This window comes from Poecile atricapillus, chromosome 9 (assembly GCF_030490865.1).
Source record: "Poecile atricapillus isolate bPoeAtr1 chromosome 9, bPoeAtr1.hap1, whole genome shotgun sequence".
In the NCBI taxonomy this organism is placed as follows: Eukaryota; Metazoa; Chordata; class Aves; order Passeriformes; family Paridae; genus Poecile; species Poecile atricapillus.
The window spans coordinates 6,341,946-6,356,632 of record NC_081257.1 but is presented as its reverse complement, the minus strand read 5'-3'; the positions used below and the strand labels follow the sequence as shown (position 1 = coordinate 6,356,632).

General features: G+C 39.9%; 1 protein-coding gene across 2 annotated transcripts in view; it reads left to right on the top strand.

Moving 5' to 3' along the window:
- The window catches only part of VGLL4 (vestigial like family member 4), a 75,316-nt gene that overhangs the window by 3,438 nt on the left and 57,191 nt on the right, over positions 1–14,687 (top strand). For both annotated transcript variants that reach the window (XM_058845284.1, XM_058845285.1), the window contains exon 2: positions 3,450–3,526. In XM_058845284.1, coding sequence (XP_058701267.1) covers positions 3,463–3,526 — 64 coding nt within the window. In that variant the 5' untranslated portion in view covers positions 3,450–3,462. The remainder of the gene's footprint in view (positions 1–3,449; positions 3,527–14,687) is intronic.

The window sequence follows — 14,687 nt, the reverse complement described above, 5'->3', positions numbered from 1 at the left end:
TGAGCTTTGGTGGGATTCAATAATCATCTCTGTGTGGGCTGAGTGAGTGGTGCTCACTGAATTCCAAACAAGCAGCCTCAGGGTTTTCCCTGCCTGCTCCTCCTGATGCTTGCAAGGTGCTGCATAAATCCCTGAAAACACCAAACTTGTTCATTTTCTAAAGCTTTCACTTCTCTGTAGCCTTCAAAAAAACAGCCAGCAGCAGGCATTTGTAAAGCTGAGTGTACCCTGCGTGCTTCTGCATCTTGCAAAAAGGTGAGGAGAGGGAAAATCAAGTGGAGGAGAGGGCAAATCAAGTGCAGAAGAGGGAAAATCAAGTGCTGTTCCTTTACATTAAGGGATATTGTGTGCTTCAGGTGTTGCATAAAAAAAAAATCACAGGTGGATCAGTGTTTAGATCAGTCTTTCAGACATCTCTGCTTTCACATTTTATATCTTTACTGATTTCCAGACTGTTCCTTTGCTGCTGTGTAGGTGAGAGGACACGACAGGGCAGCCTTGAGTGGGAGCAGTAACTGATAAATAAGAGCACTTTGTAAGATATTAAACTAATATTTGAAATAACAGTAGATAAAAGTATCTTGAATGCTTGTAAAAGGGCTTTTGGCTCACGTCTCCTGAATCCAACGGTTAAGACTTTGTAACCAATGAGATTTCCTTGGGAAACTGTTTCCAGGGAGTTTAAATCAGATGTAGCCCAGGGAAATACAGTTGTACCTTGTGTCTCAGTTTCCCTTGCCAAGCACCTGCAGAGATTGTGTTTTGGTGGGGACACAGGGAAATTCAAGGTTGGCACAGACAGGTTTGTGTCATGCTGAGAAACAGCTGGATTTGGTCAGGAGTCTCCTTATTAACAGTTTTTTTTGTGATTTTTTATTTTTTGGTGATGAATTTTTTTGGGGGGTGTGTGTGGTTTTCTTTGTTTGTTTGGGGTTTTTAAATTTTATTTATTTATTTCTTGGAGCCTGGGAATTATTTTTGGTCTTTCCCTTCTGGAAGGTGACTCCCCCAGGGTGGCTGGTCTGTCCTCTCAAGGTACATTTTCTGACCTTGCCCTGATTAAATTGGGGTTTTAAACTTGGAGCTAAGAGAGGATCCCTCCTCTCTCACTCTCCTGGCCAACCTTCATTTCTTTCCTGAACTGCAATCACTGATTTGTTAGTCTAAATTACAGATAAAGAGATATTTAACACTATTTGTAAAACAACCTGGCAGTGTGTAGCTCCTTGCAGGTATTTTTTGTTCTCTGTTTAAAAAGTGCCAGAATATCTGGGATTTCAGCCTGGGAATTGCAGGTTTTGAATGCACACAGGGCCTGGATGGCAGGGGAACACCTCAGCAGCTCTCCCATGAGATGAACTTTAATAACACACAAAGCTGCAAGGCTCTAGGCAGGCCACTTTTAGTCAAGTTGTTTTTAAAGTGTCTAATTTCCTGAATCGAGTGAAGACTTGGTTCCTGTTTTCTTCTCCCAGTGTGGGTTTCTGTCACCAGTTAATTCTCTTACTGGGAGCATTTTCCAGAAAGAGATTGGGCATCTGCTTCTCCCATCATTTGAAATTTACTGGAAAGCTGAAAAAAAAAAAAAAAATTGCTTCTTAATGTAATTAATTTGTAATGCAATTAATTGTTTTGATTTTGCTGTCATTTCCACTGCTCTTTAACAAGAGTTGGGTGTTTTTTTTTTTTCTCTGAAGAGTTGACCAAAAAATGTTTGCATTGCTGTCTTTGAAGTGTAGGATGAGGTTAGTGCTGAGTCCTGAGTTATCTCTGTCTGGTGCAGCTGCAGCCCCTCATCAGGCAAATCTAAATCATTTGTCCATCTCAATTCTTACTCTGCTAGAGGAATTTGTGTGACAGGGACAGTAAACTCCAAAAAACCAAAAAATATGAAAGAAATGAAGCATCAGGGTGAGAGTGGAACAGTGCTGAAGGCTTTTTCCCCTCTTCCAAATCTCTGCTTTGGTTTGGAGGAGGATGTGGGCAGGTGTGAAAGGAATAAATATTTAATGAAGACAAAATAGTGAAATAAGCTAAGAACTTGTTTTCTAAAACCTCTTGCCCACAGGTATTGTCTTTAAATTAAAGAGTTAATTGACTTTATAAGTTTAGTTAAAATATATTCTTGAGCAAAAGCTGGTTCTGACAGGGAGGGAGAAATGTTTTAATCCTCAGTACATTTGGTTATTTCAAATTTGTCTCTTCTTGCATAGCTCTATGGAAATCTTACTGGATTTCATTATTTAAACTTAAAAATATAATCTTTAAACTTAAAAATACATTTTCCTTCAACTTACAAACTCTTTAAAATCTTTTCTCTTGCGCTTTAAAGTCTTTGGTTAGTTTAAAGTCTGACTTATTTAGGAAGAGGGAGTGAGGATAGTGAGGTTTATTGTTTTAGTGCAAAGTCAAGGAAATTGCTTCCCAAACATGTGCTTGTTGTTAAGTCAATGTACATGTTGGACATGTGTTTGAGATTTCTGCAGTTGCCACTACCTCTTTTTTTTTTTAAGATCATACTGTAAAGTGAGTTACAGTAAACAGTTCTTATTAGAGAAGTTTTTGATGAGTTTTTTGTGGAAAAACCTCCACAAAATTTACTTGTTCTGGATTTTTTTTTTCTCCATTTTTGAACGGTTTTTAGCAGTTCTGCTTGTGCCTTTTTATTTGAAAACACATACAAGTTGTTGGCCTTGTAGTAAAAACATCTTGACAACATGTTATTCTCTTCCTTCCTTTCCCTTTCATATTTTTGGAATTTCATACTGAAACATCCTTTTTGTTTTTTAGTTTGAAGCCATCCATGTGAAACTTTGAGAAGCTGCAACTCAGTCACTGGTTTTATGGGATTCTGGTGCTTGGTGTAGAGCTGGAATAGGCATTTTTAATGTGCTGGGGTTAATTTTTCATGGGTGGGAATTGTGTGTTGTAAGGGGCAAAAATCCAGGGAAAAGCAGCCACTGAGGTGTGATTATGATTACAAAAAATACAGTTCTGTGTGTGGCTGTACACACACATCCCCAGAGCTCAACTATGTGATCATTAGTAAAAAAAAAAAGCTTGATAAAATGGGGATGATTCTACTCTGGGCATGGGGGAGAGTGGGGGGGGTGATATTTCTGGAGGATCTAAAGCAACCCAGGCAGGCTGGGACAACATCCCTGATCTTGGCTCAGTCCAGCTCAAAGCCCCCCTGTGTGAGCAGGGAAACAGCTCCAGCACTTGGGAATTTGATGTTCTGCAGTGTTTGGGTGGGAAATGCAATCCCAGCCAGTCCCTGTTTTCAGCAGTGCTGCTTTTAAGGAGCCCTGTGCTGGTGCACTGAGCAGAGAGCAGCAGAAAGTTGGATTTCTGATTGTTTTTGCTGTCATGCTCCTGTTGTGCATTACTCCTGCTGTAAACCTGAGTGTTACATTTACTCTCTGAAACTTTGCTTCTGAATTTTGCAGGATCCAGAGGGGAATGGAGACTCCCTTGGATGTTTTGTCGAGAGCAGCATCTCTGGTCCATGCTGATGATGAGAAACGTGAGTTCCCTGCCTCGCTGTCTCCAGCTGCTTTGTGTTTGCACTGGGGGTCAGCCTGGGGGCTGGTTTGATTTGAGCTTGGGATTTTACTGAGCCCCAGATCTGTAGAAAACCCTTCAGAGTTTGTTTTCCTCAGGTGCAAACCCAACACCTTGCATTTAAATTGCTCAGTGGGCGGGAGAGACTGACTGATTTCTTTTTAAAAAATGATTTTTACATATATGAATAATATAAATATCAATTCATTAAAAAATGTATTTAATTCATGTGGAGGTGCCTCTCTTTTCCCAGCTGCATTTGCATTGTTAGCAGACAAAAAGTTCTGGTGGAGCTGCTGTCAAACTAAGGCCAGGTTGAGAGCTCAGACTGCCAGATAATTTTGGTTAGATCTCGTTTAAGAACACATAACTGGGTGGGCACCAGTGGGCTGCAAAGATTTCAGCTGATAAAAATTCTCAGGTTATCGTTTGTAATCAGCTCTTCATTTGCTTTCCTCTACCAGCAAAAGGGAATTACAGGATTTTAAACAGCCAGGGGCTCATGTTGCCCATTATTTGGGTAATATTTTTGCTTTTACTATTGGTGGTAAGAGTTTCAGATGGGTTAACTCACATTAGAATAATATTTTCAATTCTGCCAAGCTGCAGTGCCACTTCACAGATCAGATTGTTGCCTGCATGCTTTGCAATAAATGTCTTTGGTACTCTCTGAGTAGCGTGTGCACTTTGGGTATCAGCCTCAGGAGACAAATGGTATTTTGGATTTCTGACTAGAAAAATGGTATTTTGGGTTTCAAACTGCTTTTGGGAGTCGTTTCTGCACATAAAATCACCTTGTAAGGTGAATGCAGCTTTTCTTCTTCTGTTCCTTCCTTCTGTACGTATATTTGAAAATGATTTGCCTTGAATATTGATTAAAATAATTGGTTTACTGCTGGAATCTGCTTTGTAATGAGCATTGGTTTTGCTGTTCTTGCCTGTTCACTTTGCTGCTGGATAAGTACCGAGTTTTCAGTGGTGCCACTGCAGAGGGATGGTTTGGTTGATTTGCCCCAGTTATTGACTATTACTGGTGAAATGAACAGCAGTGGAGCTCCTGGAGGAAACCATTTCAACCATGATTTTGGCCTGGAGAGGGGGTTTCTTTCGGATACATTTTAAAAAGTGTATTTTGAATTTGTACTCTCCATTTTGTTGAGCTAAAATGCGTTCTTTTTGGTTAACTATTGCCTAAGACTGTAGTTTGATTTTGAGCTCCACAGGGCAGGAATGTTTGATTTAGAGAATCCAGGGGAGGGCTGATTCAGTGCAACTCGCATGTGAGGGAGCTGATGTGGATCTGGTTCTAATTTACATTCCTTTACTCTTACCACTTAGACTTAATTAGATTTATGCCACTCTGCAGCTTCTAACTTGTGCTGTCTCCAGCTTGCCCTGCTGTTGTATCACACCCCAAAGCGCTGCTGAGAGGAAAGAAATGAGCAGAGCTGTCCCTGTTCCTGTGACAGCTTTTGGAACTCCTTCTGGGTAAAAAGAAGTTAGTTTGGAAGTTAGTTTTAAATCTTGAATTTAGCAGTTATCCTTGAGCTCATTCTGGGTAAAAAGAAGTTAGTTTGGAAGTTAGTTTTAATCTCAAATTTAGCTGTTATCCTTGAGCTTTCAGTGAGGTTCTAGCAGTGGTGCTGTCTATTTCTCTATCCACAGTCACTTTGTCTAAAACAGAATTCTGCAGTGTTTCCAATGTTCCAGCAATGACCAGAGTGCAGCAATATTACCAATATTCATGAAATTACGGCTTTGACATGTGAAGGATCCCCCTGTCTCTGTGGGCACTCACTGCAGGGCCAAGAAATACTGGAGTGTCTGTGTGTGTACAAATCATGAGCTGTTTAAAACAAATACTTTTCAACTTAGCAGCTCTTAAAGAAATGAGTTTAACCTCAGCCAGCAACCAAGTGCCACAGAGCTCCTCCCTTGCATGTCCCCAGCCCTGCTGGGACGGGGAGAAGAATCAGAAAAAGGTAAAACCTGTGGGTTGGGATAAGAACAATTTAATTATTGAAATAAAAGGTTGTAATTATGCTAATGAAAAGAGGGAGGAATGAAAGCCAGGGCAGACCCACTGAGTGATGCCCAGCACTGATGGGTGGCCCCCAGTTGATCCCCAGTTTCCACACTGGGCAGGATTCCCTGCTCAGGGATCAGCTAACCCTGGCTGCTGCTTTCACTCTCATCTCTGGTTTAGCTCAGGAACTATAAACTGGATTTCAACAGCTCCCAGTTTAAATCATCCTGCACTTGTTTGCAATGAAAATTTATGAACCACGTTTGTTTAACTGTGGTGTCATGGGAAGGATTAATTATGGAGCAGGAATGGCTACTGCAGTTTGGCATTTTAACTCTTACCATGGGGATGTGAACAGTTATTTAAGTTTATTCTACAGTGGATCTGTACTTAGAAAATCAAAAGAAGACAGGCAATGATGTCATTGTTAGCCAGACATGTTAAGGCTGGTCACTAATTTCTGAATTGTCAATAGAGGAGGAAAGGCCATTAAAAAAAAATCTGTTTCCCCTGCTGAGGAGCCGTAGGTGATGTGCAACTATTTCATCTGCACATGGAGGGTTTTGATGGGATCTTTTCAGGGCTTCAGAAGTAGGATTTAGAAGAAGGAACCATCTCTATGAAGGGCATCCATGCTGTTTTTTTGTTGTCATCATGGCCTTAAACCTTACAGAATGTGGGTTCTTGTAAAGTCAATTTTTGCAGTTTCCAATGAGGCGCTTGACACTTGTTGCTCTTCTCTTCCTGCTCACTTCTTGCTGGGCTTGTTCTGATCTCTCATCTGCTCAGGGCTCAATCTGGCTGCTTTTGGAAGAGCACAGCATCAGCTGGGAGGGTTTAGCAAGTATTCAAGCAGTGAGGAGGATTATCATTTCATATTTATCTGGTCTAAGGGGTTTGGGAACTGATCTTTCAGCTATAAACAGAGCTTTAAAAGCATAATCTTGACATTGAGAGAATAGTGAAAGAAAACACTGATCAGGACTTGTGCTTGCAGATTTTATTGTAAGCACTTTGTACTCAGTCTGTGTGGGTTTATAGGAACACTTTATTTGCACTTCCCTCCAATATGTAAACCCAGTTTAAAAATATGAGAAAGAATAAGAAAAAACATGTCTTTTCTCACTCTCTCAGGGCAATATAGTGAGAAGTCTGCTGTGGGCAGGCAGGAGAAAAATACACTTCCAGAAGGAAATGAAAGGTTTGGGAACAGCTCATTCATTAATGGCACCACCAAATCCCTGGTAAAACTTTGTATTTTAATGCCTTGGACCGAATCCATACCTGTTGAGTCTTGATTTATGTTCTGCAAAACTGATAGAGAACTAACTACACTGAAAAAAAAAGAATTATCTTTGATGAATCCATGCTCCTTGCACATGTGCCATCAGTCACATGTGTGCAGGGCAGCCTGGAACTGCAATTCCACGCTCCTTGCCTGTGAACACTGTTATTGTTTGGCAACAGTTGCTTTTATGTGGTTTAGTTTAATCCACTTCAAATAATTAAGCCAGGCCATACAGTTGATATTTCTAGTACAGAAGAATTATTGTGCTTTAAAATCCCTGCCCTAATCCGCTTTGTAATAAAATCCTCGTGTAGACAAGAGGCACCAAGCAGTTTTTACTGTTCCTCACTGGTAGCAGGAGTTCATTAGGAGCATGAATTTGGTGCTGGCTGCCACCCCCTCATGAATAAATATGCAATGATTATTTGTTTTGGATAGCTGATCCTCCAAAAAAGATGCTGCTTCGAGGCTGAGCTGAGGAGAATTTATTATTTTTTTAGCCCTGTTGAAGAAGATGGTGACTCTGTAAGCTTATTGTTTTAAATAAGAAAACAAGCAGTATTTATAGCAGAATTAGACTTGGGTGTTGTTACTCCTGTTGAAGATATTAATGATGAAATATTTCCAGCGTTGCCAGGACCTTCCACCCACGCTGCCACCGTTTGTTGTGTAAATTTATGGCAAATTACGGGCAGCAGCAAGCCTGAGGCAGGATTTAAAATCAATGTCTGCAGAACTTTCAAGAGCTTCCATCCTGCTGTGGGAACAGTTCCATCAGCTCTGAAAATGCCCCAGATCCTGAAAGTGTTTTAGTGACTGGAAGTGAGGAATGGGATGGCATTTGGTCCCCGAGTGCAGTTGGTACAAAGGGAGTCTCAAGGATCATTCGCAGTTTGGTTTTTGGAGGACTGTGAGGTTTTTACAGCATTGGTTTGGTTTGTTTTTCTCTTTTTCTAGAGATTCACCTGCTTCAGAAGAATGGGGAGCAGCACATAATCCTTGTTTATTTTCTGCTCACAACTTCAGAACTTTCCAAGTAGAACTGGGAGGAATTTTAGTGTAAGGACAGGGAATATTCTATAGCAAAATATTACTGAAAACCAGGAAGGATTTCCAGTAGAACTCAATCTTATCATGTGATTTGCCTTTTGTGTTTCATTTTCACATGTAGGTTCAAAATAGCAAATCTTGTACCAAAGAAAGAAAGAAAGAAATGGAAAAGGTCTTGGGTTGTGAATTAAGAGAGGTTTTGGTGCTGCTGCTCATCCATGGAACTTTTGCTTCAGGGGTGGAAGGGAATCCAGTTGGTTTAATATGTTCAGGGTTCTTTTGAGATCTAAAATATATTTGTGTCCTTAAATTCCTTCTTTGGAGAGTGTTGGGTTCTGTTCCTTTACCTGGGAGTCATTGCAAAGGCTGACTGAATCCCTGCCTTGGTTTTTCCCAATTTAGCCTAAATAAGAATTTATCTTTTAATGAAAAGGTTGGAATGATGCTTCTATTAAAAAATCTTCCTTCCTGTGACTTCCAGGACTCCTCCAGCAATGAAGTTTTTGTTTTGTAGGACAAAACTTGCTGCAATCCTGCTTGGTTGAGGGTCACATAACCGCTTGAATTCAGATTTTTATTTTGCATTTTGTAAATAAATTCATTATGTGTGTATTTTTCTGAGTTCTTTCAGAGTTTGGGGGGTTTTAATCAGGGTTTCTCAGCTCTTGGGCATCTCTTATTAACCAGCCCAGCAGAAATTTTGATTTAGAGCTTGGCAACTTCTTCAGGACTTTGGTTGAGGGGAGAGTGAGAAGTTCTCCAGGATAATTTCTAATATGAATATAGATGGATTCACCACATGGATGTTTGTTTCTTCTTTTATGATTAATTAAAATATTGATTTGGTTGTGTTTTTGCCAGATTGGCTGAGAGAAGAGGCAGACATTTGATAGACACAAAAAGTTGGCCTTAAAAATTAGAGGTGTGCTCGGACTGGTGGTGTTCTGTAACTCTTTAATTGTGGAAATTAATTCATAATTAACAACTGTGTTTGTGGCCAGAGCTTATCTGTGCTGTCCAGCAAAAGAGAAACTGAAGTTTCCTGAAGGAAAAGCTCTAATTTCTAAGGAGCAGTGTCAGCAAAAATCTACATTTGCAATCCCTTAACAGCCAGGAGAGGTGTTAAAAGTGCATTTATCAGTTTGTCGTGTGAGTAATGCTTGATCAATGGTGGAGGGAGTCCTGTTAGTTTTGGAGTGGAATTGGTGACATAAATCATCTTTTTTTATTTTTAATGGAAGGGAGAAAGGTATGGAAATGTGCTGTTTCAGCATAGTAATAATGTGATGGAAAAATGTGAGTGGTTCAGTCCTTGAGATGCAGCCTGAATCATCTGCTGTTGTATGAATACCAAAACAAAGCTTAAAATCATAAAACTCCGAGTAACAACGTGCAGAGCATTCTGCTTTTAAATTGATGAGATTTACATCAGAAAATACTAATATCTTCTTTGTTTTAAACGTCAAAAAAGATATTTTTTTAGTAAAATATCCAAATGGCTGAACTCCTGACCTTTGCTTTTTGTCTTTCCAAACCCTTTAGCTGTTTGTATCACTCAGGCTCTCACAGAGTGCCTTCCTGTGAGTGCTGTCAAGGCCATCCCATTAATTTTAGGATTTTCTTGGAAGTACCAGTGTGTAGGACAACTGCTTGCTTGGCTTGTTTTGTTTAAAAAAAAAACCAAAACAATGAATTATTCTTACCCCCGGAAAGTTTCACCCTTTTTTTTTTTTTTCTTTTCCCCCCCCTCCCAGTTTATTGTAGCAAGAAAATAAAAGGATGTTTTCAACTTGTTAAATAGGCTGGAAAATGGGGCAATTGTCTGCCTGGCGCCTCGATGTGTTTCGGTAGCAGGGGAACCCCATTAGCAGAGCCAGCAGAGGGATGGAAATTCCTGCAGGAACAAAAGGCCTTTGGAATGAATTTTTAAAAATAAGTTCAGCTGCCTGCAGTTTGTAAACACGTCACAGCATCCTTCAGCCACCCCAGATGTTCCTGCCCAGGCAGCCACACAATTGTGGCTTTTCTTCCTCAGCCCTTCAATTTGGGATGAAATATGGGGGCTGCTGGCATCCCCCCCAGAATAAACGGTGTTGGCTGAAACTTTATCTCTCTAAATGTTGTCTGGCAAGTGGAGGGGGAGGAATCTCCTTGCTGGGGTGGAATTTGTCATCAGATCCCAAGCAGAGCTCTGCAAAGCACAGCTGGCTGAATAGCAGGCTGCTCTGCTGGGGGATGGCACATCCCATATGGAACTGGCAGTGCACATGCTCCTAAATGATTGTCCTGTCTCAAATGTCTGTTCTACCAGAACCCAAAGATGTTCCAGCCTGAATTCCCCAGAAATACAGGGAAATTATTCCCTGGTTAGGTTATTTATCAAAATATTCCCTGGTTGTCTCAGGAGGTTTCTGCTGGGGATGGAAGGTGTCCTGGAAGTCTGGCAGTTCTTCCCACGGTACACATTGCTCAATGTGTTTAATGTGGGGTTTGGAAGCAAAAAGGAAACTTCTTTGTTAGTTGGGAGTTAGAAGTTGGTTAGTTAGGAGTTGTTAGAAGTTGGTGAGTTGGGAGTTGGGGAGTTGGAGTTAGGAGTTGGTTAGTTAGGAGTTGTTAGGAGTTGGTTAGTTAGGAGTTGGTTAGTTAGGAGTTGGTGAGTTAGGAGTTAGGAGTTGGTTAATTAGGAGTTAGAAGTTTGTTAGTTGGGAGTTGTTAGAAGTTGGTTAATTAGGAGTTAGAAGTTGGTTAGTTGGTTGTTAGAAGTTGGTTAGTTAGGAGTTGTTAGAAGTTGATTAGTTGGGAGTTAGAAGTTGGTTAGTTGGTTAGTTAGAAGTTGGTTAGTTGGTTAGTTAGAAGTTGGTTAGTTGGTTAGTTAGAAGTTGGTTAGTTGGGAGTTAGAAGTTGGTTAATTAGGAGTTAGAAGTTGGTTAATTAGGAGTTAGAAGTTGGTTAATTAGGAGTTAGAAGTTGGTTAATTAGGAGTTAGAAGTTGGTTAATTAGGAGTTAGAAGTTGGTTAGTTAGGAGTTGTTAGAAGTTGGTTAATTAGGAGTTAGAAGTTGGTTAATTAGGAGTTAGAAGTTGGTTAATTAGGAGTTAGAAGTTGGTTAATTAGGAGTTAGAAGTTGGTTAGTTAGGAGTTGTTAGAAGTTGGTGAGTTGGGAGTTAGAAGTTGGTGAGTTGGGAGTTGGGGAGTTGGAGTTAGGAGTTGGTTAGTTAGGAGTTGTTAGAAGTTGGTTAGTTAGGAGTTGGTGAGTTAGGAGTTGGTTAGGGGAGTTAGAAGTTGGTTAATTAGGAGTTAGAAGTTGGTTAGTTGGTTGTTAGAAGTTGGTTAGTTAGGAGTTGTTAGAAGTTGGTTAATTAGGAGTTAGAAGTTTGTTAGTTGGGAGTTAGGAGTTGGTTAGCTGGGAGTTAGGAGTTGGTTAATTAGGAGTTAGAAGTTTGTTAGTTGGAAGTACTGCAGGGTGAGTAGAAGGACGCGGGGTGCTCTCCTGGATGTCCTGTGAGAGCACAGAGAGCACACAGGACACCCCTGGACATGGCATGGTGAGAGGAAAAGAGTTCAAATATTTCAGCAGGACTTTGGATTTGGCATATTTATCACTTTTTCTTTTTAAATGTACTTGTTTCAGTAGTTACTTATTTCAGCACTTTATCAAGTGGCTGGAAGGGCTGGAATCCAGCACTTTGCAACTTCCTTGTTGCCTCCAACACCACATCTTAAACCAGGCTCAACGTTACAAACCCAGTTCTTTCGGCAGCAGTTAAAATTGCCTTTAAAATAAAAGTTAAAAGTTAAAATTGAGGTGGTCCTATGCAACCTTCACTCCTTGTTCAGTCACACAGTCTTTAGTGAAACAATCACAGAATTTTTACAGTTCTGTTGTAAAAAGCAACATGCAAGTTTTTAGTTAATAAGCATCTGTTTGGAATTTTCTTTTTCCCCTGGCTGGGAACCCAGACTTTATTTATGGTATGCCATTCAAATCCTGAGCTGGAGCAGGAGGGATCTGAGCACGGATTTTCCAATCCAAGGTGAGTGTCCTGCTGGAATGGCTTGTGAAACAAAGAGAGGATACAGTCAATTAACACACTGCTTTATTAACTTCTGCCTTTTGTTCTGTTGTTCAAGAAGGGAAAAAAAAGCAGCTGTGCTTTGCTTCAGCCTGAAAAGAAACTTATTTTTTCTCCAAGAAGCAAACACCAGAATGACTTGCTTTTAATTTTTCCCCTTCTTTTGCTGCTGACTCAAAGCTCAATTCCCTGTAGAAAGCAGAATTTTGGCTACAAATCTGCAGGGCAGCTATAAACAATGTCACTACAGAAAATTCTGACATCCATAGGCTTAAAAGGAGAAACGCTTCTTATTTAGCAAATTGAAAAGTGAGGAGTGATTTATTACTCTCCTCTGATTTTTTTTTCCCTTTTCTGTTCTGACTTTAAGCTTGATGACACGTTCATTGAAAGGTGACCCAAAACACTTCAAGAATATTTTTGTGCACCCTGTGTAACAGTGTTGTACTGGGTGATAATAATTTCATAGCACTGGAATAAATTTGCTTTTATTGCTCTGTAAGGCAGAGAAATTCTCAACAGCTGGGCAGAAACAGCCCTTGGTGCATTGTCTTGTTTCAAAGGGAACAATTTTAGTAGGAGCACCGGGATTTTCTCTGGAAGCACGCCAAGAGCAGGAACTGCTTTTATTTTCTGGGTCATGCCCACGGTGTCTGTTTGGTTTGTGTGAAAACATCTGTGTGTTACAACTGTGACTTCATTCCTGGAAACCTCCTGCCTTTATTTGCTCTCCTTGGGGCTGGATGGATCCAGCTCCTGACAGGAGTGCCCAGTTCATCCCTGCCTCCCTCTGGCCCTCTCCCTCTTGCTGGAATAATACCTGATTTTAGAAATGTGTAAAACTTGTCATTTCCCATTGGAACTCACCTCCAAAATATGAGGTCAGTTGTTTTTATCCTTAGGTTTACCTGGTCAGCAGACAATATCATGGTTTTCCAGGAGTGCTCTGGAATTCCAGTCTGTTCAGGTGGAGCAGCACTGAATTCTGTGATCTTACTGTGCAAGGATCTGTCTTTGGGAGACATAGATAACATATATATGATATCATATAGAAGATACCATATAAGATATATATATTTATTTCAGGATATATATATTTATTTCAGGATATATCTATATTTTCAGGATATATATATTTCAGGATATATATTTATTTCAGGATCTTTTTCAGGATATATATCTTTTTCAGAATATTTATATTTTTTCAGGGTATGTATTTTCTCAGAATATTTTTTTTTCAGAATTTTTTTATCAGGATACATTTATTGCAGGATGCTGATACTTACCATATAATTATGGTAATATATATATATGTAATTATCTGTAATATATATAGTGTATATATACATTATATACACGTACATATATATAATAAATATGTGTAATATATTTCTATACAATATTTGTATTTTATCTATAATTAAATCTATATTACATATATATTTTATCTATATTTCATTTATATTAATATTGTGTATAATGTTATATATATTATATAATATATTATATAATATATATGTGATATGTATTACATAGATATAATGTATCATCTTATGCTACATTTGTACCTACTCAAATTACTCTTTTATTCCAAAATGATCATCTCCAATTTCAGAAGTATGTTTGGATAATTACATCAGCACTGATAGTAGCCCTTAACAGAATTATCAATCAATAATATATTGATATATTGAATGAAACAGGTGCACAGCTTATTAAGAATGTCACTTGTCAATGTTTGAGTATGAAGGAAAATAATGGGCTTTAATAATGTTGTCTTCTGTGGAAAGGAAGAATTTGGGAAAAAAAAAATTTAAAAAAATTAAAAATTAGATTTATGTCTATTGCATATTTAGAAATTGTAGTTCCTGATCTCAGAGCTGTGTGGCCATTGCTGCTGCTGAACCCCAGCGTGTTCCTGGCAGGAGCTGCTCCCTGAACAGTGGCTCAGCTTCTCATGACTCCCAACAGATGTTTTGCCTTTAAAGGTCACTTAAACTTTCTGTCCAGGCTGGCTCCTCGCTGCCCAGAGCGTGCCAGCAGAGTTCAGAGCTGGAATGGGGGCTGACATCACCAATGAAATGGCATGGATTTCTTGTTCACTTTGTAGTTACCCAACCAAACCCCAGCAGCTGGCAGAGCACGGTTCAAAATGCTCCTTCCATGGTAAAACAGGGATTCTGTGAGCACCTGGGACATGGTTCAAAATGCCCTTTCCATGGTGAAACAGGGATTCTGTGAGCACCTGGGATGTGGTTCAAAATGCTCCTTCCATGGCAAAACAGGGATTCTGTGAGCACCTGGGACATGGTTCAAAATGCTCCTTCCATGGCAAAACAGGGATTCTGTGAGCACCTGGGACATGGCTCAAAATGCTCCTTCCATGGCAAAACAAACAGGGATTCTGTGAGCACCTGGGACACGGTTCAAAATGCTCCTTCCATGGTAAAACAAACAGGGATTCTGTGAGCACCTGGGACATGGCTCAAAATGCTCCTTCCATGGTAAAACAAACAGGGATTCTGTGAGCACCTGGGACATGGTTCAAAATGCCCTTTCCATGGTAAAACAGGGATTCTGTGAGCACCTGGGACATGGCTCAAAATGCTCCTTCCATGGCAAAACAGGGATTCTGTGAACCTGGGACATGGCTCAAAATGCTCCTTCCATGGCAAAAGAGGGATTC